Source organism: Myotis yumanensis, unplaced genomic scaffold (assembly GCF_028538775.1).
Source record: "Myotis yumanensis isolate MYYU_CA2020_CCGP unplaced genomic scaffold, mMyoYum1.0.hap1 SCAF_5, whole genome shotgun sequence".
Classification (NCBI taxonomy): Eukaryota; Metazoa; Chordata; class Mammalia; order Chiroptera; family Vespertilionidae; genus Myotis; species Myotis yumanensis.
The window spans coordinates 60,366,230-60,393,032 of NW_027223756.1; the positions used below are offsets into that span (position 1 = coordinate 60,366,230).

At 38.5% G+C, this 26,803-nt stretch overlaps 1 protein-coding gene across 2 annotated transcripts in view; it reads left to right on the forward strand.

The window, feature by feature from the left end:
* MARCHF1 (membrane associated ring-CH-type finger 1) overlaps positions 1–26,803 on the forward strand; it is a 367,501-nt gene that overhangs the window by 268,417 nt on the left and 72,281 nt on the right. For both annotated transcript variants that reach the window (XM_070415365.1, XM_070415366.1), the window contains exon 4: positions 24,422–24,501. In XM_070415365.1, coding sequence (XP_070271466.1) covers positions 24,422–24,501 — 80 coding nt within the window. The remainder of the gene's footprint in view (positions 1–24,421; positions 24,502–26,803) is intronic.

The window sequence follows — 26,803 nt, forward strand, 5'->3', positions numbered from 1 at the left end:
TTATATTTTAAACTAGGCACATATAGCAGTGGTTAGAAACAGGAAGCATAAAGCAGAACCTTGAAGTCTATTATGAAAACAGGCCAAAAAAGAAAATTCTGAAAATTCTGTCTTGTCACATGGCATCTCTTGTCAGATTCCACTGCTCCCTGAAGAAAGTTGACTGTGAACGCCAGTCTAGATATTCAGTGCATTCACTGAGAGTAAGCATACTGTCAACTCGGGGAGAACAGACCACTCCTGTTTAAAATGACTGTTTTACATTTATGAAGATATGAGTGATCTAAATCTGAACGTTACTTTGACAAATTCCTGATAATAAATTCATGAAATAATCACTTTTGCTGCAACATTTACACAGTACTGACACAAATTCTGAGTGGTTTATTTTGGGGTGTGCGTGCGTGTGTGTGTGTGTGTGTGTGTGTGTGTGTTGTGACTGAAAAGAGGAAGAAGTGGTTAGGAGCTATAACATGAGAAACTATTTTTAATGCTCAAATATTTTTTCAAAATCAATTACAGGATCACCTATAGGATAAAGTTAATGAAATAAAAATATATGTGTAAAGCTGTGTGTTATAATGCCAACGGTTTATGAAACAAAATGACATTTTATGGCTCTCAGAAGACATATGGACAAAATGGTTCAGATGCTCTGGTTTACCTCATTCGTTACTTTAGAACTAGGTAGATTCAGATATATGAAGGACTTTGGTCATTTATTGATATGTTCTCAATATTTAGAATGATGCTATGCATAAATGATGCTTCACAGTAAATTAAGTAACGTAAGAATTTAACTTACTATGTGAGATTTAAGTCAGCACTCTACCTACTGGTTCTACCTACCTTAAGCCCTGTACTTACTGTGTCTGCTGGATGCATGGCCCTTCAGATGGACTATTTCTTTATTGCAGTAGGTTTATTGCATGAAGCATACATATGAATGTTTGCCTGAGGGGCAAGGGGTGAGTTATCCACATCAAACCCTTTGTGCAGAGTGCTCCCCTCAGCACCCATGAGAAACCCTCACCTCTGAGAGATTGCCTTAATGTGCTCAATGGGTTAATAAAACTGGTATCTTTTAGTTATTAAAAGTAATTTAATATGTTTTTCCGAAAATTTAGAATAAAATGCTAAGTATCTTTGAGACTTTATAACACAGATTTATTGTCTCAGACAGAGGGGTAGCCATGGTCAGTGTTTCCTTCTTAGGGTTGCATCATTCTTTTTCAAGGAGAAAAAATAATATCACAACAAAGGGAATGGGGATGGATAAAGGAGTGAGTTCACACTTCACTTTAATAATCTTCAAGCACAATGCTGGCTTCCTAACGGAGTTTTTCTTTAAATGTTATACACTCTCCAGCAATAACTTCAAGGGAACACTGAGTATTTCTATCACATTTATAGAAAGTGTTATGGTAGTAAATTATAATGTAAGTGGAAAACATCATTAGATATCTTTACTACCTGGAAATGTACTTGGAAGGAGATTTTTTTTTTTTTGAGATAAGAAGACTGGGCAGTTCCTCTAAGTGATCCTGTCACATGAGCAACAAACCTCTCAGGAAGAGGCTGTGGCTAACACAGTTCTCACCCAGAGCAGTACTCCATTTGGGCAGCATTTTTAGCTTCTCTCTTCAATTATATTCTTGACAGAAGCTTTTAAGCAATTTAAACTCATTGCAATTTGTTTCTATAAGGTTACTTTAGTCTGTATTATTAAATGTTATGACCTCAAGAGTGACATGAGCATTTTACTGTATACTAAAACTTACAACAGATCGATTCTCGTTAATTCTGCAGAATGTTCTGAAGTTGTTGGCATCAGAACTATAGCATCCTGTAACTAATGGGACATATAGACAAGGCTGCATTAGGACTTGTGGCCCTAGGCACTTTTGCCTTTGATGGGTCCCTTCCTCCAAATAAATAAATAAATCAGTACATGCTAGTACAAAGACAACTATAACCTAGTCTGTTTTTATTGTTCTGTTTTTTATTATATTGATTTTAAGGAAACTAAAATCAAAATGCTTTCACAAGCCTTAAAAATTATCATGGGCTTTAAGCCCTGTACCTCCCTACTGTGCCTGCTAGATGCATCGGCCCTGCGTATAGAATTTTTCTTTATTGCATCATGTCAGGAATTTCAGACATGAGTTTTAGGTTCAGTTCACCTCCAATCAGGAATAGATTGGCTCATAACTATTTCTGAGGACTCCTTAGTTCTCTGGGGGTGCTGCACAGACCGGGCAGGATGGAGGAGGTCCCCCCCCCTGCTTCAAGGAGAACATTTTAGTTGGACCTATTTTATTTCTGGTTCCTTTGATTCGTAAAGGGGGACCTTACTGCTTTTTAAAAATTTGAAAATCATTGATATGGAATCTGTATATTAAAATAGAATCTATTATTTCAAAGTATATTTTAGTATACATTTTTTAATTTAAATCTTTATTGTTGAAAGTATTACATATGTCCCTACTTTTTTCTCCCATTGGCCCCTTAGCCTGCCCCCATTCCCTGCCCCAGGCCTTCACCACCCTATTATCTGTGTCCATAGGTTATGTGTATATGCATACAAGTTCTTTGGTTGGTCTCTTACCACCCACCCACCTTGCTTCTGGGATCCCACAGTCTGTTCCATGTTTCTATATCTCTAGATCTCATTTTTTTATTGATCTCAGAGAGGAAGAGAGAGTGTGAGAGAGATAGAAGGATCAATGATGAGAGAGAATCATCGATCAGTCCTGACGGGGAATCAAACTGTGACTTCCTGGTTCATACATAGGTCAACACTCAACCACTGAGCCACACCAGCTGGGCCAAAGTATCTTTTAATTAACTTGGTATTTTATATACATCTTGGAGTTTACTGAGCAATGTGTGCTCAGTAAAATTTCATATATGCTGTCAATACTAAGTACAGGAGTACACATTCTCTTATCAGGAAGAGACAAATAGAGATGGTATTACACATGCTTTAAACTCCTTATTCTTTGGTTTATTAAGCAAAACATTTTTGTCAATATTTTTTATCATTGTAAGTGCCTTTAAATTTCATTGTCTATAAAAAATAAAGTAATGAGACTACTCTGTTGCTTTATTTTTTAGTGTCCAATCTCCAGTTAAACTATGCAAATAAGTGTATCACAGCTGATTGCATTTGTCAGCTGTTTGATGTTTTTGTCGTTTGGGGTTTTTGGTTGTTGTTTTTTTTACTACCCTATTTTGGCAACTATATTGAAGCCGTGACCTAGCTGTGTTCAGAGCTAAAAGCTCTGATGAGCAATCTAGTAGCAAGAGACTATTAGAAGAGATAAAAGATGCAGAGTGGAAGATAGGTTTATAAATATGAAAGCTTAAGGGGTTTTAGCTTCTATTAATATATATGTCCTTGATAGTTTTTTATTTTCTTTTTTTAAATGCATCTTTATGTATGATAGTAAATGTCAGCATAAGTTTTGGTGTACAAGCTGTGACTTATTATAAATATGCTTTAAACTGATTAGTACTTAATCAGTCATTCCTACATACTAAAGCCTCCATAAAACCCAAAAGGAGCGAGTTCGGGGAGCTTCCAGACTGGTTATCCAGAATGCTCCCACATGCCATCATGGAACGCCCCAAATGCCATGAGGACAGAAGCTCCTTTGTTCAAGACCTTGCCCTATGTATCTCTTTTTCTGGCTGTTGATTGGTCTCTTTTAATATCTTTTGTAATAAATCAAGAATCTAGTGAGTAAATGGGTTCCCTGATTTCTGTAAGCTGCTCTAGCAAATTAACCAAACCCAAGGAGGGGGTGTTGGGAACCTTTGATTTATAGTCAGTTCCGTACAGGTAACAATCTGGACTTGCAGTGGGCATCTGAAGTGGGGGCAGCCTTGTGGGACTGAGCCCTAACCTGTGGAACCTGATGCTATCGCTGGGTCTATGTGGTCAGAATTGAATTGAATTGTAGGGCACCCAGCTGGTGTCAGAGAGTTGCTTGTTGGTGTGCAGGAAACTCACTCCCATAGACACACACACACACACACACACACACACACACACACACACATTGGAATTAGGTCCAGAACCCTTAGCTTGTACTTATTAGTGTATATTGAAATCAGAAAGCTTTAGAAGTAGACGAAATTTGGGGGCACAATATGTTGGAGAGAACAGTAAACCAGGAGAGAGGTGATACAGGCTCTGCCACTTACTGCTTGCTCTTGGGGTAATCATACAGCTTCCCCAAGCCTCCACATCCTTGCCTGTAAAATCCATCACTGGCAAAGATGAAAATGAGACTATTAGAGACTGGCAGTGTTACAGACAGGATGATCCGAAATCGCTTCTAATATTAAAAGTTAGAAATACTAGATAAAAATACAACAAATATCCTTACCAATGCATAGTGGAGTGAGCAAGAAAAGAAGATACATCTCCAGGAATCAGACAGAAAAAGAGAACCATAAGCCAGAGACATTGGACTGAGAGTTGACTGTGTGGCTGCCCAGGGAACTGCTCAATTGTGATTCTCTAGTTGGTGTCACTTAGGACCAGAAGACAGGGTGGTGGGCTGCGTGGGATGGAGAGTTAAACGCCTCTTACCACCTATGTTTAAAAAAAGGAGGGGCCCTTTAAAATGCTCCTATCTCAGTTAAAGTACTAGAAAAAAATCTTACCAGCCACACAGAGAACTGAATTCTGTGTGTATAAGAAAACAAAAATCCTCTCAGAAATGTAATCATAGATCTGTACTACATTCCAGTTAGGGGGTTCAAATTTGTATTATCTGTATGTTGTAGGATCTCCAAGTTCAGAAACACACTTTTTCTAAACCAGTGGTTATCCCTGGCAAATAAACCCTCCTCTGAAGGGTACCCCCCCCCCCCCGAAGGAGAACAGGTTCCCTACAAACTACAGCCTGGTGAAGGTGCACTTACAATTCAAACTGTAAAAATACACAAGGTGAAATCTCCATAAGGAAGAGTAAGCAGCATGTTGAAAACAAGAAAATAATAACCAAAAAAAAAGGCATTTTTTTATTTTCAAGTGCAAATCCTTAAGATAGGTCATTTGACATTGAAAGCTGGCATTTGCAGCAATTGGTTATTTTCACATATTTGACTCTGACCTCATGTAAGTGCCAGTTCACTTATTTTTCTTCACTGGAAGAGAAGATAGTACTAAATGTATTATTGGAATTTAATTCTAAAAATACAAATGTCATAGGTGCGTATGAAAATAAAACATTTGGAAAATAGTATGGAGTTTCCTCAAAAAAAGTAATAATGGAACTGCCTTATGACCCAGCAATTTCACTTTTGGGTATATAGCCAAAGAAACCCAAAACACTAATTTAGAAGATACTTGCACCTCTGTGTTCACTGCAGTGTTATTTATGGAAGCAGCCCAAGTGCCCATCAGTAGATGAGTGCATAAAAAAAGTTGTGCTGCATTTTACAAGGGAATATTATTTGGCCATTTAAAAAGAATGAAATTTTACCATTTGTGACAGCATAGAATCAGGGGTAGGGAATATTTTTTTCTGCCAAGGGTCAGTTGGATAATTATAACATCATTCAAGGGCCATACAAAATTATCAACTTAAAAATTAGCCTGCTATATTAGGTCAAACATTTAATTAACTCGCTCCTAATGCCTTGGCAAGGCCAGACTAAATGATTTCATGGGCCTTATATGGCTCAAGGGCTGGACATTCCCCAACCCTGGGCCATAGATAGACCTAGGATATTATGCTAAATGAAATAAGCCAGACAGAAAAAGAGAAATATCACATGATTTCACTTGTATGTGGAATCTAAAGAACAAAATAAATGAACAAATAAGCAGAAACAGGCTCATAGATGCAGGGAACAGATTGATGGTTGCCGGAGAGGAAGGGAGTTTGGGGACTGGGTGAAAAGAGTGAAGGGATTAAAAAGTACAGATTGGTAGTCATGGGGATGTAAAATATAGCACAGGGGATAGAGTCAATAATATTTTAATAACTACATAGGGTGTCAGGTGGGTACTTAAATTATCAGGGGGAAACTTTTGTATAAATTGTATAATTATAATTGTCTAGCCACTGTGCTGTATGCCAAACACTATATAAAATAATATTGAATGCCAACCGTAATTGAAAAATATATTTTAAAAAGAAAATAAAACATTTTGTTTAAAAATATAATGAGAATATAATAAAAAGAATAATACTTGAAATGATAAAATTTTAATATATAAAAATATAAGATAAAAAATAAGAATTTGAAGAAGAAATAGAGAAATCTACCTAAGAAAGTATAATACATTCCTCTCAGTACTTGATAAGCAAACAAAAAATGCATTATAAACAAGATATAAACAATATAATCAACATGTTTTATCTAACCATTCCTCAAGGAGGAAGCTGGAGGTATTGGCCAGGCTTATTGATTCTTCTCAGTCAAGAAGGGCCTTAGGTTGCTATAGTCTCTGAGCCAGTTAATCCCATCTGCAAGCCCTTGCCTTTATATACCCTGGATTTCTATAAATATTATTGTTATTTTACATGTAAATCTACACATGGAAAAGATTGGGAAGCACTAACTTAAAATCTGACAAAAAAGGATGTGGGGTACACAGGCATTAATATAATGGCCTCTATGTTGTTTTATATACCTAACATATTTTAAAATCTTTAAATGAGAGAATTTATATCTGCTGACTTCACTCCTTACATTTCAACTCTTTCTTGAACACATTATATCAAGCCTTTTAACATAACATTGCTCTTGTGAAGATCAACAACGATTTCCACATTGTCAAATCATTGATTCTCACCAAACTTCTTACCAAACTTCTCAGGAGATTTAACACAGTGTTTCCCTCTATTCTTTTCAAAGTGTTTTCTTTTTTCTGTTTGATTTCCATGGCTTTTCTTTCACCCAAATTGTCACTTTTTCTAATCTGTTTTAGTGATTCCTCCTTATCTTTCTGAACTTAAATATCAGAGTGCCCCCAAATTGTATCCTTACCTCTTATCTCCATCTATACTCAATTGCTAGGTTATTACACCCATTCCATGGCTTTATATTTTAAAAAATTGAAGATTATTAATGTGTATACCTCATCTATACATGGAAGAGAGCTTTCCTTGTATCTGCATCTACTCAATTGTCTTTAGCTCAAAATAATTCTTATGCCAAAGTGGCATAGTTGGGGTGGCATATTCTACTCCCTGTCATTCTTGCCTTTGAAACTTCTCCCAAGAAGTTTCACAGTCCAGGAGAAGAGTTGATAGATTGCTATGTTTCTCATTGAACCAGTATCTCATCTCAGTCCTGAAAATAAGTCAGTTCATTTAAATGGTTGTGTTTCATTTCAGGGAGTGGTGCAGCGAGTGAGCTCCTATCACAGTTAGGCTCAATATGGTGCTAGAAATCAGGTAGACATTTCTAAGGAGACAAAAGTTAATGATTGGGGTAGACTATAAACCAGTGTCTCTAATACTTAGGAAGTGGGTTGTACTACTTCAGCTATTCATTTTGCCTTCATACTCATGGAGAGATCCACTCTGTTTTCTCGAGGTGGAAACTAGAGAATGAACATTAAATAATTATATCAGGGCACAATGACAGAACCAGGTAGAAACAAGGAGAGACTCCACAAGAGCACTTTCAGTTAGCTATGTTTGAGAACAAATGCTGAGTTTGGGTTTTTTGTTTGTTTTTACCATCATGCACTTTAAAACTGGCTAAAGGATGATGACTTGCTTCTGAGGTTCTTCTGTGGATGGACCCTCAAGGTTCCGCTGTGGGAAAGGCTTAGTTTCTATGCTGCTGGTGCCATTTATGTCCTTAAATATCTATTTAAAACTTCACCAGATCAATCTCTTTGACAGATAGATTCAGAAACCAAAAATATGGATTATCACCGATTATTTTCCCCAGTATCATTTCTTTTGTACAATATATTTTATTTATAACGCTCTGCCTATAAATGTCTCTTCTATTATTGCATTAGGCATTCCTGTGGGCTTAAAGGAATTTAAGGTTAGAGTACTTAAATTCCAAAAATACTCCAAGAAAATGTTCTTTTAATATGATGTAAGTTAATATGTGGCTTCTGGTAGCCTATTTCAGTGCAGAAAATCCATTTGTTTTAATGGAATATCCAGTCTAATGGAGCATATTGTTCTCAAAGAAAAACACATTCTCAGAAATGTGCTGGAACAGGTACATAATTTACCAGAAATGAAGTTAAAGTCAGAATATTCTGGAAAAATTAATCACATGAGGCTTGGATCTTGTGTTATGCATTTAACTTAAATAGCATTGTTTGCCTTTTACAGCCATGATGATTTTAGAAAAGCCAGAAATATAGTCACATTGGGAAAAGGGCTGCAGTGAACTCCGGCGTTTATGTGCATCTTTCCAACAATGGAATTTGTAACAATACTTTAGAGTATAACAGAGAGAGACATTTTTTAAATTGTTATAATTGTATGTTTGCATGTTTTTCTTTACTTCGCCAAAACATCTAACCTCCTACAATGTTTTCCCCCTCTCACAACCATTCTTCATTAGTACTAGGGCTGTAATTTCATATACACTCATTGTGGTTTTATGCGTTTCCTCTCTTTTCTTCTCCATGATAAATTTCAGCTCTTTCATTATTTTTATTTTCCCTATAACCTTACATATTTTCTCTTCTCTCAAACTTGTTTGCAAATAACTGGCATAGAAGGTGGCCATTTGGGCTTTTCCCCATGGATTTTCACTTTTACTATAAACCAGGTTTTGGGAAACTTTCTGTAAACAACCAGATAGTAAATATTTTCAGCTTTGCGAGCCACATAATACATTATAACTATTTAAGTCTGCCATTGTAGTGTGAAAGAAGCCATGGACAATATGTATATGAATGAGCTTAGCTGTATCCAATAAAATACTACTTAGAAAAGGAGTATTTTATTGGAGATAGCCAAGCTGTATTGGATATGGCCACAATTTGTTGGTGCCCGCTATAGACTGTAGACTCACAAAATAAGTAAAATCTTCACCACTAACTAGAAGACATGCAAAAATGCCTAAGCTGTCTAGCTCTGTGCACCAAACTTCAAAGTTTGGATAGAAGAGATGTCTTAAAGTTAAAAATATAAAAACATTGAACACAGTACTCCTAATTCCTAAGCAGTATTCTGCACAGTAGGTAAGATATTGTATCTAAAATTTGTCTAATTGTCTAAAAACCAAACTTAATACAACAGAAATTAAAATCAATTTGCAGCTAAATAAATGGAAGTCAAAGAGAGAAACACAGTCCAGCCTAGAAAGTTTCCTTCTAAATTCTTTGGGGTTCCTAAATACATCCATCAGATTTATGTTTATCAACAAAAGTTCCACCCCTGTGTCCATTGGTTATGCTTATATGCATGCATACAAGTCCTGACACCAAGGGGGCGAGGGCATGAGCAGGGGAGTGGGGTGGGGGTGGGGGACAATGGAGGGATAAGAACACATATGTAATACCTTAATCAATAAAGAAAAAAAAGGTCCACTCCTCTTAGGGCCCAAGAAGAGAACACCATGTTCCTAGTGTGGGGGCGGGGGTGGGGAGGTAAAATTTCTCCTCTACCCTCTTTGGGTTTCCAGCTGGGACTGACATCAAACAGATTAACAAGAAACAAGTGTACACATTTTATTTAATAAGATTTTACACGTGCATGAGAGTAGTCACAGGAAAATGAAGACTCACAGAAGTGGCTAGATCTGAGTGCTGGTATACTAGGTTGAAGAGAGTGGCAATTGTGAAAAAGTAAGTAAAATACATGGAGAGACTAAAGGAAGATAAGGATTATTTCAACAAGGTCTATTTATTTGTTCAGATTTCTTTCAACTCTGTCTCTGGGGATAAGAATGTTTATTTCCTCCTGGTATATGGAGGGCATCTTTCACATGGGAATTTCACCCTCCTGCTTTCAGAAAGAAAAGAGGAGATCAGAACTTGCACCTGCTGTTTTTCAAGTGCCTTTAGCTCAGAATAATCAATTTGCCAAAGCAACATATTCTTGCGGGTAGTATGTCCTTGACTCCTTCATTATCATATAAAAATATTTGCTTTCCATTGAAGTAAGCCTAAAGATATTTCTTAATTCCTTTATCAGTTTAGGAATTAATATTTTCCTTGTAGGTTCCTATTTCTATCTAATATATGATAAATACATAGAATAGGCCCTTGATTTTCAGAAGGAATACATATTAAAACCTTTGGTAAAACCCAGATTTGTGAATATAACAAGAGTTAATTTCCATTAGAAACCTCTTTTTTTCCCCCTCCAAACTGCCATCATTTTCTTATACTATTATCAGTCATAATAACAAAATTACAGAAATTGTAATAACTTCAGTTCTTTGTTCTCCCAAACAGTATTATTACTTGATTTCCCTGTGCTCTCTCAACCAAAGTTAAACTATCATTTTACTCTTCAAAAGTGACAGGTTTGATGAAGTAACAACTCAGATGTTAAGAAATATTTTTTAGATTCTTATAGCAGACACTATTTAGAAATTAACATGTAGAAAATGCAAGAATGACATATTATGACATTAAGCAAATGTATTTGTCAGATGCTAAAAATGACATTAGGGACAACTCAGGGATTGCACTTATAGGTTGACATGATAATGAGATTTTGTGTTAAAACCATAAAAATGCAAATTATATATGAGAGAAGTATGAAAACTTAGACTAATATTGTAGTGTTTTTACATTCTCTTGTCTTAATTGCCCATTTGTACCCCTTTGGCATTTTAAATAGAAAAGTAAACATTCCCTTTGATATCAATAATATGATTTCAATGAATAAAGGATGGCCCTAATAAACAATTAGCTCAAATATTATATCATTACTCTAAAGAACTACCAATCAACTATTCCAAAACAAATGTGTTTTTGCTTATGTAAAATGCCAATAGTCTTGTATAAAAATTCAATGTATGCAGTCACTTAGAAGTTGGCAAGCTATTTAATTTGGTGAATATAATATAAGGTGGCAACTCAGGCATTAAATATACTTTTTGTCATTTGCTGAAATGAATTATTTTATAAACATGAGAAAATTATGATTGGACCTACTTAAAAAAAAATTTTAGGCTAAAATTATCTATAGCTTTGGCCCATGGTGTTGAAATTTGAGATCTTAACTGTCCTTTTCTCTGTACACACTTAAGTGCACATCAGAAGTTTCTTCTGATCGCTCTCAGTCCTATGTGTATGTACATCTTTGACTAATTTTCCTATGGTTATTTGCTGGCCTTTTATGTAGGCAGACACTTTGAATATATTTATATATATTCCCCCAAAAAAATGTATACACACTTTAACAGCTAATAGCTCAATTTGGAAAATGAAATGTATTTTAATAAACACTGCCTTTATAATTATTCAAAGTGTATGCGTAGGTAGATAGATGATAGATGATTGATGATAGATAGATAGATAGATAGATAGATAGATAGATAGATAGATGATAGATAGATAGAAAATGGATACATTTCCCTGACCTCATCTGACACTACACTTAACTAGCCACGTGGAATTGCTTCATGGAAGCATATGACTGGGAATATATAATTCTTAACTCATTTCAACTCTTTATCAACAACTCCTATTGGGAGACACAGTATTTATAACATATTAACTGATTTGTAGCTTTTCCTCTAAAGTTAATTCCTGAATTAAGCCAGATAGTAGAGAGTAGTTTAGATCCCATATTTTGCTCTTCTGTATGGCTGCTTTTCATTGATATATTCTAAATAAATCCAGGCCTTCTTGTTTCCAATTTAAGTCCTGTGTCAACACAAAATGTCATTCAAAAGAAATGCAATTCCAGTTCTGAAAGCACTGGTGAACTTTTATATGGGTTTCCGTGGAGTGGTCTATGGATCGGAGGCAGAAGTGAAGTTGAAGCTGGAATCAGGGCAAAGAGCACATAGCAAGGATTCCTAAAAGATCCTTTATCTCTATCCCCTAAGTACTTTTTCATTTAAACAGCAGCTCCTCTTCATCTCAACCACAAATCTCCTAAAGCTGTTCTCAGCTCCCTGTCACTCTGCTCTTACTCCATCTCCTTATTGGATCTTATTTATTTCCTTTTAAGACTTCCTTTGTAGAGACATCGATCCCACCTCTCATTCTCCCTGTGTCACTGTCTCCCATTCTGATCTCATGAAGGCCTGACAGACAAGCAGTGAAGATTTTAAAAGGGAGCAAGTAGGGGAAGGAGCTAAGAATCTAATCTAATAAAAGAGAAACATGCAAATTAACCGTAACTTCACTATGCCGCCAAGCCACGCCCACCAGCCAATCAGAGGGACTATATGCAAATTAACACAACCAAGATGGTGGCCGGCAGCCACTGAGCTGGAGCAAGCAGGAGGCTTGGTTGTCCCAGCGATGGAGGAAGCCAAGCTTCCTACCTGCCCTGGCCGGCTGTGGCCTCTGCTAAAGGCAACAAAGTTTCAAATATAGAAGATAAATAAATCCCAGATACCTGCTTCCAGCCAGCCTCCACTGGGAGCTTGGGTGGTTGGGGGCCATGGCCAGCCTGCAAACAGCCATCAGCCCCTCACCCAAGCTGGCCACACCCTCATGGGGTGAGGGTCCCTGCTGGGGATCTTGGCAAGCCTGCAAACAGCCATCAGCCCTCACCCAGGCTGGCCAGACACCCCAGGGGTGACCCCCACCCTGAAGGGGCTGTGGCCAGCCTGAAAACAGCCATCAGCCCCTCACCCAGGCTGGCCACACCCTCAAGGGGTGAGGATCCCTTCTTGGGGGCTTGACCAGCCTGAAAACAGCCCAGAACCCCTCACCCAGGCTGGCAGGCACCCCAGCAGGAACCCCCACCCTGAAGGGGCTGTGGCCAGTCTGCAAACAGCCATCAGCCACTCACCCAGGCTGGCCAGGCACCCCAGCAGGACCCCCCTCCCTGAAGGGGGTGTGGCCAACCTGAAAATGGCTCTCAGACCCTTACCCAGGCTGGCCAGGCACCCCAGCGGGACCCCCACCCTGATCCGGGACACCCTTCAGGGCAAACCAGCCAGCCCCCACCCATGCACCAGGCATATAATAAAAGGGTAATATGCAAATTGACCCTAACAGCAGAACAACTGGGAATGACTGGTCACTATGACACACACTGACCACCAGGAGGCAGACGCTCAATGCAGGAGCTGCCTCCTGGTGGTCAGTGCGCTCCCACAGGGGGAGCTCTGCTCAGCCACAAGCCAGGCTGATGGCTCCCAGCACAGCAGTGATGGCGGGAGCCTCTCCCGCCTCCTCAGCAGCACTAAAGCTATCCGACTGCAGCTTAAGCCTGGTCCCCACTGGCAAGTGGACATCCCCCAAGGGCTCCTGGGCTGCCAAAGGGATGTCTGACTGCCAGCTTAGGCCCAATCCTCCAGGGAGCGGGCCTAAGCCAGCAGGTGGACATCCCCCGAGGGGTCCCAGACTGTGAGAGGGCACAGGCCGGAAACACCGCCCCCCCCCCCCCCCCCCCCCCGCCCAGTGCACAAATTTTTGTGCACTGGGCCTCTAGTACTTTATAGTGAACACAATAATGAATTTCAAGCACATGTGCATTATTATTTTCTGATAGTAAAATATCAAAGTAAAAGTTTTCCTGTGGCACTGAATTTTACTTTGACCTTATGCCATCGGAAAATAATAATGGGCATGTGTTTGGAACTCAGGATTGTATTCATGATAAATGTTGTGTTGAGCAATAAAATGCTCATCATTATTTCACTCAGACATGAACATTCTTTTTGGTCTCAGAACCAGCAGTTGTGCTTTTTCTAATGGTTTGCTTTGTTTTTATCTTATGGAAAGTACATGTGATTCTTTGTATCAGGGACTAGAGAACTTAGAACTTCATTTGGCTTACTGCTCTAGCCAGTGTACCCATAGGTATGTATAACATCTTTTCTACTCTCAGTTCCTCTTTGCCCCATTGTCTTCTTACATTAAAAAGAAATTGTGTTTAAAATACACATAACATAAAGTGTGCTATATTGACCAATTTTAAGTGTACAAGTTTGATAGGTTTTTTAATATATTTTATTGATTTTTTACAGAGAGGAAGGAAGAGGGATGGAGAGTTAGAAACATTGATGAAAGAGAAACATCAATCAGCTGCCTCCTACACACCCCCTACTGGGGATGTGCCCGCAACCAAGGTACATGCCCTTGACCAGAATTGAACCTGGGACCCTTCAGTCTGCAGGCCGATGCTCTATCCACTGAGCCAAACCGGTTAGGGCCAAGTTCGATAGTTTTACGTACATTCTCAATCTCTAGAACTCTTCATCTTGCAAAACTGAAACTCTATATCCAATAAACAACAAACACACACACACACACACACACACACACACACACACACACACTCTACTCCACAGCCCCTGGCAACCACCATTCTACTTCTGTCTCTGAATTTGACTACTTCAGGTATCTCATATATAAGGGGAATTATACCGCATTTGTCTTTTTGTGTGTCTGGCTTATTTCACTTACCATAATACTGCTATTTTCAAGGTTTATTCACATTGTAGAATGTATCAGAATTTCCTTGCTTTTTAAGGTTGAAGAATATTCCATTCTATACCACAATTTGCTTATTCATTCATCCATTGATGGACACATAGGTTGCTTCCACATTTCCACATTTTGGTTACTGTAAATGATGCTGCTAGGAACAATCGTATATAAGTTTTGCTATTGGTGGACATATGCTTTTATTTCTCTTGGGTAAGTACACAAAAGTGGGATGGCTAGATCGTATGGTAGGTACATTTCACTTTATGTGAAACTCCTAAATGATTTCGCTTTTTACATTTCCTCCAGTAATCTACAGAAATTAGTTGCTTTGTATTCTTGCCAGTGCTCGATATTACCAGTAATTTTTTTTAATATTGACCGTATTACAGATTTCTCCCTTTTTGCCCTCCTCCACCCAAACTCCGCCCCCTACCCTACACTATTGTCTGTGTCCATGGCTTATGCATATATGTATATATGTTCTTTGGTTAATCTCTTCCTGTCCCCCCCACCCCACCCCGAGATCTGTTATTCTGTTCCATGCATCCATATCTCTGGACCTATTTTGTTTGTCAGTTTATTGTATTCATTAGATTCCACATATAAGTGAGATCATGTGATATATGTCTTTCATTAATTGGCTTATGTCACTTACCATAATAGTCTCTAAGTCCATCCATGCTGTCTCAAAGGGTAAGAGTCCCTTCTTTTTTACAGCCACATAGTATTCCATCGTGTAAATGTTCAATAGTTTTAAGTACATTCTCACTGTTGTGCAACCAATCTCTAGAACTCTTTTTTATCCACTCATCAACTGATGGGCACTTGGGCTGTTTCCAGATCTTCGCTATTGTAAATAGTACTGCTATGAACATAGAGGTGCATATATTCTTTATGATTAGTGTTTAGGGATTCTTAGGATATATTCCCAGAAGTGGGATCACTGAATAATTCTAATGGGTGTGTAGTGGCATGTGCTTGTGGCTTTAATTTGCATTTCACTGATGATAAATGATTTAGAGTATCTTTTCAAATATTTATTGAAAATTCACATATGTTTTCAAGTGGCTGTTCAAATACTTAGCCTATATTTATCAGGTGTTGGTCTTTTTAATTACTGAGTTTTAAGAGTTAAGAATTGTGTATATACTCTGGATATAAGTTCTTTATCCAATATGCACATCACATTTTCTCTTTCTTTATAATGCCTTTCTAAGAGCAAAAGAATTTTATTTATATAAAATATAATCTACTGACAATTTATTTTATGTTGCATGCTTTTTGTGTCTCATCTAGAAAATATTTTCCTACTTTGAGGTCACAAGGATATTCTTCTATTTTTTTCTCAGAATTTTATAATTATAGTTTTTTGTTTTGAATGAATCATTTTAAGTAATTTTTAATATTTTCTTCAATGTGAAAATCCATTTGTTCTAGCCACATTTGTTTGAAAGATGTTCCTTTCCTCATTGAATTGCCTTGGCATCTTTGTCGTATATCAGTTAATTATATCTGTGACTCTATTTCTAGATTCTCTATTCTGTCTCATTGATTAATTTGTATTTATTATAATTTGGGTGCTATTATAAGTGGATTTTTTTTGTTTTCCATAGACTAACTTTATTTAAGAACAGTTATCATCCTTATAGCCTAATCAGAACCTTCACTGATTACATATCAAAATTATAGAACCCCCAGCCAGGGTGGCTCAGTAGTTGAGCATTGACCTATGAACCAGGAGGTCATGGTTTGATTCCAGTCAGGGCACATGCCCGGGTTTTTAGCTCAATCCCCAGTGTGGGGCATGCAGGAGGCAGCTGATGAATGATTCTCTCCCATCATTAATGTTTCTATCTCTCTCTCCCTCTCCCTTCCTCTCTGAAATCAATAAACATTTTTAAAATGTAGAACCCTACTTAACCTGACATTGAAGTTTCATCATTATCTAAAATCTCCCTTTACAGATTTATCACTGGTATCCTATGTTTTCAATAAATGTAATTACTCATTGCTCCAAATATATACTTCAAATTTTTATATAAAATTACATAGTATACTCTAAAGTCACATAAGAGGATCAAGGAGGGGGTGCAAGAATATAGTAGATATGAGGATCACTAATTAGAGAAGCATCCTAGCATAAGAGAAAGACTTAAAGATTAAGTAAATTCTGTGTGGCTATGGAGGGTTGAACTAGAATTAGTGCTGGAAACCACAGAGAAACACTTCAATGTGATGGTAGGATGATACTGTTAGACAAGATAGCTGGAGAAATACAAGGGAAGTTCCCTGGAGATAGTGAGTTCTGCTACTGACCAAGCAGGGGCTGGATGATCACCTCCTGAGAGTGCTATGAATGGAGTAACAGTGTCAGCTGGTGTGAAGCCAAGTCTCCTCTGTGGAGTTCTCCGTAGCCCTGAGATTACATAAATATATTTCCTAAATTTATTTCTTGTAATCATTAAATGTCACTTTCACAAACAAAAAGTTGCTTTTGACAGTTTGGGGCTTATATTCTCTTCCCTCGAGCCAGTTTTAGATTTCATTTAATACTTAATTCTTCAACATGTTATTCATGAACTACTGCTGAAATTAATGAAGATTTTTTTTTAAAAGGAAGCATCTGCAATAGCAGTTCCCATCTGAAGTTCCAGAATCATTCTTCAGGAGGCATTGTTAATGTAATAGTAAATAAGAGAAGCCATTTGTAAATGATTGTGCATGATTATTCTTTGTCACATCCATAAATTATATACCAAGCTCCCCTCAACTGGTCAGGGCAGCAGGAGGCAAGAGCTTTAGCATCTTTTGAAACAGTAATTAATTTTCAAAATACCAAGGCTAATTGGCAATAGTTAACATTGCCCCCAGAGCACAATCATGGTCTGGATGCCATAGAGACAAGTTGTCTTGTGTTGCCTATAAATGGATTCTCAGAAAACCTAATTTGAAATTACTGCCTTTAATTATATGGCGGATATAAATAACTTTGATAAAATTAGTGCAGCTGGCCTCCTGTTTGTTTTCCCATTTGAATGCACTGTACAATATAATCATCTGAAATAAACATCCATTACAAAGAATGCTGTATTTCAAAGAATATATTATTCTGCTCATCCAGTCAATTGTTATTTCCCCCTTCCCAACCGCATTTCAATCTTGCACCTATTAAAGGGATGAGCAAATTACCAAACTCTCATAATGTGCCAACTAGCAAATTAAAACAATTCATTGTTACTGAATAGAGCCATGCATTTAAGAAAATTTTAGTTCTTTTTTATTCTCAATTATTATGTTTTTCTTTTAAATAGGCTCTGCCAGCTTTAAAATTGGTGAAAGACATGTTCTTTTTTATACAATATAGTGATGTCACTTCCTCAATAGGAATCCCTATCTTTAAAAGAAAACAAAAGATATATCTTTAAGTTGATGTGCTTTTAAACTCCAAAGTCCAAGAAAAGGGTCTCAAGTATTATATAAAATTTGGCCTCTGTTCATTTATTTTGTTACAGAGCAGAACTGCCTCTATAATAGGGGAGAGTGGAGCCCCCTTTCATTTTGGGTCACTGCATGTGATTGTCTGTCAGCTTTATCTCTACTGCAATCAGGACAGGATTTACCAAGGTCAATTCAACTCAGTCCAACTATTACCAAGCACAGGTCAACCCCACAGCCCTTTATTAGCTACCTGATACATACCAGTCACTCTGAAGAGTTCCAAAGTGAGAAGACATGGCCTCTCTTATAAATCTGGTAGGGACACACACACACACACAAAAATTAACTGTAGAATGTCCTGGCAGTTTGGAAATGATCAGACAGGAATATAGCTGATAAAATAAATGCTAGAGCAAGAGTGATGCCAGCAGAAAAATTTTAAAAAGGCTCCTGGAGTTCAAAATGGCTGTGCATAAAGGAGGAAAAATTAACTGGGCCTTGAGGAAAATTCCAAGGCTTTTCTTCTGCTACTTTCTTCACAGAGAAAGGCATAGAAATAAAAGTATGGGGCATATTGATGATAACAAATAAGCTAGATATATAAAAATGAAATTTGGGCATTTAGAAAACACTTTTTTCTATCAAAAAAAATCAGGTTTTCAGGATTATCATCAGAGTCTCACAGAAAAAAAAGGTAATATGAAACTTTAAGTAGATTAATATTCCATTTGACCTAAGCCAATAATTTAGGTCCTTAATTTTGGATACACTGAGTCACTCACTGGGGCAACTTTTCAGAACACAGACCATCAGGTTCGGTGCCCTGAGTCCCATTCCTCAGAGATTCTAAAATCAGACCTGGCAAGAGGTATTTTATAAAAAAAAAACTTCCCAGTGATTCTAATTTTTAGCCAGGATTAAGAAATATTGACCTAAGGCTGTTACATGTCTTCTCTTTGGATGAGGGGATACCATTGAGTCCATATGTGGGGATAAAACATGATTTGTTTGGAATGAATAAAAAGAATTCTCATAATCCAAGGTTACTATCCTTTACAACCCTTGGATATGCTACAAAGCACTTAGCTGATCAATGATTTTATGTTATCCTTCTAACAATCCTTTTATGTGAATGTCATATTGACTACATATAATTGAAGAAGGGAAGTGGAGCTCAAAGAGACTAAACAAGCAATGACTTTATCACTTAAATTGTTTTTTTAAAAAATCTCTTCACCTCCCAATGTGCCTTCCTTACAGTCTGGAAATGACTTACTACATAGCAGCCATAACTGGCAGAAAACTAGGCACCAGAGAGGAAGAGTGATGTAGTGTCACACCCTTAAGATGGCAGGGAAGGGATCCAGGTTCTTGGTAATTAGTCTGGTGAATAATTGCATTGAATACATTTCAAGTCATTCTTGGACCTGTCTCAGGGACTTGTATGCTACACATTCTTATACATAACAATAATTTATGTATACATGTTCAGGTTATTTTGACAAAATAATTAAAGTAATGAAATGGGAGAAAAATCACATGTGTCATGATTCTTGACATTAATTGTTGTCACTTATAACATCATTAGTATTATTCAAATTAAATATTTTAAATATTGTGGAAATGTGAAACCTGAAAATTAAAGGTTTCTCATAATTCTGCCTCTCAAAGGTAATCACTGCTAATGTTTGGATGTATACACATGAGATCATACTATATACTATTTTGAGACTTGACTTTTCACATAGAAATATATCCTACAAGTGTGTGTGTGTGACTGTGTGTGTATGCATGTGGTATATCTCATTTCTTTGAAGGGCTTTTGTATTTCATTGTAAGTAACTAAACATTTGGGTTGTTTCCAATTTCTAGCTGTTATAAACAATGTTATAATAAACATTCTTGTTATAATGCAAATATCTTTGGGCAATTGTGCAAGTGTTTTAGCAAAATTGATTCCTATGATTAGAATTTCTGACTTGAATAGCATAGACATTTTCTGTTTTAATAGAGTTTACCAAATTGCCTTTGAACAAGTTGTGCCAATTTACAATGACGTACATGAACAATATATGGCCACGCTTGAGTTCCCACAACTCAGTACACTGGGTGTTTTCAATCTTTAAAATGTGCTGATCTGATAAGTGAAAGTAAATACCATTGTTAACTGAATTTGCATTTGCTCATTATTAAAATTGAGCATCTTTTTTACATCTGGCTTTGGCCATGTGAAATTCCTCCTCTGAGAACTGTTGTGTGTTTTACTCATTTTTTTCAAAGTTCCATCAACTCTTCTTCCTTAATTTGTAAAAGATCTGAATACTAGAGAAAGTAGCTGTTTGGCTATCAGTTCTGTACCTTCCAATTCTCAGTTGCCAAAGTGAGCTTTCTAGTGCCCAGATTTAATCATTTCTATTTGCTGCTGAATACCTGTCAATTTGTTTGCGGATATAACCCAAACATTCCAGTGTGGTATACAGTACCTCTGTCTACTCATTTATCCTGATTTTGTATTACTTTCATTCACTACCTTCCCTCCAGTCCTTACGAAACTCCTGTGTTCCCCAAACAAGCCACATTCTTTTTACTCTGTGTGCTTGCACACCCTTCTCCCTGCCTGGACTGCCCTCCCCCACTCTAGGGTCAGGTGTCATCTCCTTTGTGACATCTACTTTAAGCCTCTGCTCCATTCGGCATCAGGTGTCCTTCCTTCATCAGAATTCCATCACTAGATTCTCAGGATATACTAGACTATTAAAATCACCTACTCAGTGACATCTCTTCTCCACTAAATAAGAAGCCCCCTCAGGATAGCGTCTATTTCTTTATTCCAAGAACTCATCATTGAATCGATTACATAATACACTCTTAATTCATGTTCACTGAGCAAATGAATCAAACAAAAGTGACACCAACTAGGATTATTTTGTATCAATCATCTGGTCAAATAGATTTCAATCTTAATTCTGGCCTTTTCCAGCTTCTAGAAGCCACCTGAATTCTTCAGGTAAGGGACCCCTCCCTCCATCTTTAAAAACAGTAATGTAGCATCTTCCCGTCTCTCTGACCACTGCTATTATCCTTACATTCTCTGTCTCTGATTCTAACTCTTATGTCTCCACCTTATAAGGTTCTCCGTGGTTGCATTGGGCCCACCAAGATAATCCAGGATAATTTCCCCATCTCAGAATAATTAACTTCCTCATATCTGCAAAGTTGCAAAGTGCCTTTAGGCTATATATTCACAAATTCCAGGGATACATGTTCAGGTTATTTGAGACGTTAACATCTTGGTGTTGGTGGTTGGAGGGGGGCAGGGGGAGGTTGGAATATTATTCAGCTTACCATGCCTCCTCTTGAAAGTTTTTCTGACTTCTTGTATTGGAACTAGTTTCTCTTTCTCTGGATCCCATGGGAATTTTTAGAACAACTTTGAAATTTGGGATTAATTTTTCTACCTTCACTGTTACTTTCTTGGTGGCGAAATTATGTATTTAATCTGGGCAGTCAGACAATCCTAAATCTGGAACTAGGACTTCCTTGGTTTCGTCCTTTGTAAAGCAGAAGTGTATTGCTAGGTGGATAAGAGAACAGATGGAGGGGCAAGATTCCTCATCCAAACCTCTGCTCTAGCAGATACTAGTAAGAAATAGCACCAATTTCTCAATTTCTTCATCTGAAACATAGAAATAATTATAATATTTACTACGTACATTTATTATATTAACAAGAGAACAAATGTAAATTACTTAAAACAGTGCCCCAGCTGGTCTGGCTCAGTGGATAGAGCGTCGGCCTGCAGACAGAAGGGTCCCAGGTTTGATTCCAGCCAAGGGCACATGCCAGGGTTGCGAGTCAAACCCCAGTAGGGGACGTGCAGGAGGCAGCCGATTAATGACTCTCTCTCATCACTGATGCTTCTATCTCACTCTCCCTGTCCTTTCCTCTCTGAAAAAAAAAAAAAGTTAAGGAGAACCAAGATGGCGGCGTAAGGTACAGACCTGTGCGTGCTGCCTCCCACAACAACATCGAAAATACCAACTATCAGACAAATCAGCTATCATTCAGAACATGGGAAAGCTGGCCCTGTGGAAGTTCTACAGCTGGAAGGAAAGAAAGAAGAGCATTGAGACCGAGTAGGATATGCAGAGGTGCCAAGAACAGAGGTACGGAGTCACACGCCAGGCGGGCTGCATCTGGATGCATGGTTTTTTTCAATCGAAAGGGGTTACAAACTCTCAAATCCACTGAGCTTGTTTGGGGCAGAATTCTGAGGTCCCAGACCCCTACGGGAGAGGAGGGACAGCCTTGAAATGGGTCGGAAAGCGAGAATGGCTTTCTTGCGGAGCTGCTCGCCAGCACTCGGGGACACGGAGACGCGGAGACGGCGGAGAGGCGCGGAGTCACGGAGATGCCATTGCTGTTTGCTCTGCCCTGGTGACTCCCTGAGACCCTGCCCTACTCAATTTACATCCCCACCCAAGCTGTGCCAGTGGCACAAAAGGAACCACCTGCGCTTTTGCAGCTTAACCCAACAAACTGCAGATTTCAACTCCTCGCACCCATAAGGGACACACTCAAGAAGCAGAATCAGGTTCGGAGGAAGCCAGAACCAGACCTGGCTGGGCCGGCAACATGGAACCACTGTACCAGCAAACGCACAAACAGGTCCACCAGATCCAGTCTCACATGGGACACCGGGAGATGGCAGACAAGCAGTCTGTGCACTTAGTAGAAAACGAAATCCAAGCAAGCATACCAGATATTCAGCCAACGAGAACGCCTGGAGATTTCGTCCAGCAAGGAGCCGCCCAACAAAAAACAGAATAACAAACTTCGTGTTGACCAGTTAAAGTATGATGTCCAGCACCTGCAGACTGCTCTCAGAAACTTCCAACATTGGCGATACGCAAGGGAGCAGCATAGAGACAGCAAGAGGAGCTTCTGTCTCACACCTTCACCCCCAACATGGGCTGCGGTGCCCCCTGCGAGGCTGCAACAGCCCCTGCGAGGCTGAGATGGCCCCTGTAAGGCTGAGACGGTCCCTGGGAGTCTGAGACAGTCCCTGTGAGGCTGAGATGGTCCCTGTGTGGCCGAACACAGGGACACGTCACGGATGGAAATAGCTACATTTTCCATGTGTATGACCCGGCAACAAAAAGCGTACACCTATGGATGAGGACAGTGGGGGGGTAAGGGCAGAGGGTGGGGTGGGAACTTGGTGGAGGGGAGCTATGGGGGGAAAAGGGGGGGGCAACTGTAATAATCTGAACAATAAAGATTTATTTTTAAAAAAGTTTTAAAAAATTACTTAAAACAGTGATTGGTATATAATATTCACTCAAAACGGTTATTATTTCCCATTTGAGAGATTATTATAAGAGTTGAAGAGAGTAGAAAGTGCCACAATACAATGCAGGGCACACTGTAAATCCTCAATACACTCTAGATTTTTTTAAAAATATTTTTTATGGATTTTTAGAGAGATGGGAAGGGAGAGGAAGAGAGAGGGAACACAACATTAATGTGAGAGTGGAACATCAATTGGCAGCCTCCTACCGGGGGTCGAGCTTGCAACCTGGGCATGTGCCCTGACCAGAAATTGAACCATCAAACTTTTGGTGCACAGAGCAATGCCCAACCAACTGAGCCACACCAGCTCTAGCTTTTGATTGATCATCATCTGTATTACATACAACAGGTTAAAGACATCAAATAGAGTGAAGCAATGTGGAGTTTAGTGAAATGTATTCAACTTTGTGACAATACTCTGAATTATTTCAGGCTCTCTTATTCTTAAGCTTAGTATGGTCACAGGGTTAAAAGATATGAAAGGTCAATAATGTTGTGACAGATGGATCTTATTAGTTTCGATGATAAAGTAAAGATAACTCCAGGCCTTTAAATATTAGTGTTTTCAAATATATTATCTAATGGAGCCTGGTTGTGACAATGTCAACTCCAGGCAATATCTAGCAATCTAATGGCTGTTTGGTTATTTAGGTTTTTCTAGATTATTATCATCATCATCATCATCCTTGTTATATAATTGCCTTTGTGTCCTTTATATCATAGGATAGTCAGGTGTTACTCATTTGTTTCCAAGGCAAATTGAGTCATTCCACTCAAATGTTTACAGTAAGTAGAATAGAAACTTGTAGAATCATCTTCCTCTCTCATAAATGAAGCAACAGCAAAGTGGTACAGCATCTCAATTTTCAAGTTCCTCAAACAAGTTTTACTTTTGCAAAACGAACTTCTAACTTCCCACATTCCGTGAGCTGTGTTATAGTCAACATGACTTGCAGCCACGTTTGTTGTAATTTTTTAAATATGTGGAAAAAAAGAAAGATATCGACCATGTATTACCTTAACCAAGATGCCAAATTATCTAACTTGTTTCTCCAGGCAAGCAGCCCAACCACAGGAACAGCTCCCAGGAGCCAGTCAAGATTGTCTGTCTGTCCATCCACTCAGGACATCTGTAGGTAAGTGCTCAGCAAATGATTCTACTCAATGTTTTTCAGACCAGTGTTTTGTATTCTTGTTTTACATTCTGACTGTGTGGCTCTTGCTTCTGCCTATGTTGGCCATGGATAATTTATACTGGCCTAATTTTTTTTTCCTTTAGTGAATTCCTTTATTTGATCTTTATTTACCAACTTTTGGTCCATGCTATCATTTTCATTGTTCTCTCTCTCTCTCTTTCTCTCTCTCTCTTTCCCCATGGCTTTCTGTCCATTCCCATTTTCCATTCTTTGCCTGCTGCTTTGTCTAGATCTACCATCTTGCATGACATGTCAGAAGATGGTTTTGAACAATGCACCCCTGTCTGGTGCTGAGCCTTGCTAGGAAGGAGTCTGGTAAGAAATCAGTAAAACAGAGTCCTAGAAGGAGGAGGAGGGCCTCTGAGAGATAAGAGTGTGCAGACTAACAAATAAAAGGGAGAATAAATGATTTTCAACTCCGGATCTCACGCCCCAGGTGGAGTGAGCTTCCCTCAGATTCCTCAGATTCATCTCCCCTAGATGAGAGTCCTTGGATGCAGGCAAAAAGAAGAGCCCAAGTGAAATTCCAACTGTCGCGAAGAAGGAGAAATAATAATGAATCACGTGGAAGCTTGGATGGGTCTTCTGCTCCTAATGGAATTGATCTGGTAAATTTGGGATCCAAAGATAAAAAGCAACAAGAACTGACTGAATGTGAGAGTTGCTCTTTAAACCTCTGCAGAGGAAAAGGCCCCTGGTACCAAGAGTGCAGTCTTCCCCTGCCTAGAGGACCCTATGAGTTTGAGAGATCCTCAAGGCACCACGAAGAAAACAAAGGCAGATACCACTACAGGGATCCACAGCTCTTGCATAGTCATAGGCAAAATGAGACAATCAAGAAAAGATAATCAGAAATAGATTTCAGCACTGAAATAATGGCAGTACCAGAAGGCGGCAAGCCTATGAGTGATGCAGGGTTCCAGGTGAATAACTCTGTTCAGAAGCCTCCTGCCAGCTACCATGACGGGTCTGATAATTTAAAACTATGCAGGTCAGTCACTATAGAGAAAGACTGGATGCCATGCAAATGTACTTCTTTCTGCTGTTAGCTATGTGTGTGTTTGACACTTACCCTTAACGCATAACATTTATCCATGCTGTTGTCTGGTGGATATAAGGTGGTAAAATGAGAAAAGGTGCATCTGAGAAGAACAATAGAATTAGATTTCCCCTTTTTCCTTTTTGTTAATTGAATAATGGTTTATCCTAGTAAAGGGACTGACAAACCAGTTAGTCTTGTACCCATTCTAGTTAAGGCAATACTAATAGAGGGAATATGAGTGAGAGCATAGGAAACCTTAGATTCTTCAATGTATATCTGGTGAATTATTAGCACCCTGACAGAAAAGATATTCAAGGTAAGGGGTTTTTAAGGTCAGAATTTTGTATCAGAAAAATCTCCTCCACAGTTGGTACTAATTTGCTCTCTAGTTGTTGACTCAGCAGGGCAATTTAAGACTGAAAGGACACAAAAACAGGTCCTGGACATACCAGTGCGGTTGCTGGAGCCTTCAGGGAAGGCGACCACATAACTGTACTGAAAGGTCTCAAACATGCAGGCATTTCATAGCTGCAAAGCTGCTTTCTTGCACTTTTTACCCAACTGTACACATTTTCATCATTTATTCATTTAAGCCTCCATTGTGCATCAGGTTGTATTCTAGGCTTGAAAATATCATAATGCCTGAGATTTGTATAGTCTCTGACATCATAACTTACAGTCAGAGGAGGATAGCAGATACAAAACTCTTTCATAGTTTTATATAATTATGATTGTGATTAGGAATATGATAATACAACAAAGAAGTTTTAATTATTCTGGGGATCAGAAAAGAACTCTCTTAAGGAAGTGACAAGTTGACCATGGCTCGAAGGCTGACAGGAGTTGATCAAGGAAAGAAACCAAGGAGATCGTCCAGAGAGAATGCCACTATGAAGCCAGGATGAGGGAAGGAGTTTAGCAACCAGGAAACTGAACGCTGGCTGTCCTGGCCTGTGGGTGGTGGGTGAGGGGCATGGGTGGTAGTGATGAGAACTGAGAGGTGGACAGAAGCATGCAAAACATGCTAAGGGGTTTAAAGAGAAATGACATCATTTGATTTGTATGTTAATGAGAGTTTCTTGTAATCTTTTGAATATGATTTAAGTGTGGTTTAGCTAAAATGTTGGGGGATAGAATAAAACACTCTTTCCAGTCTAGACTAAGAATTCCCACTTGCAACCATCTGTTGCCATTTTCCCA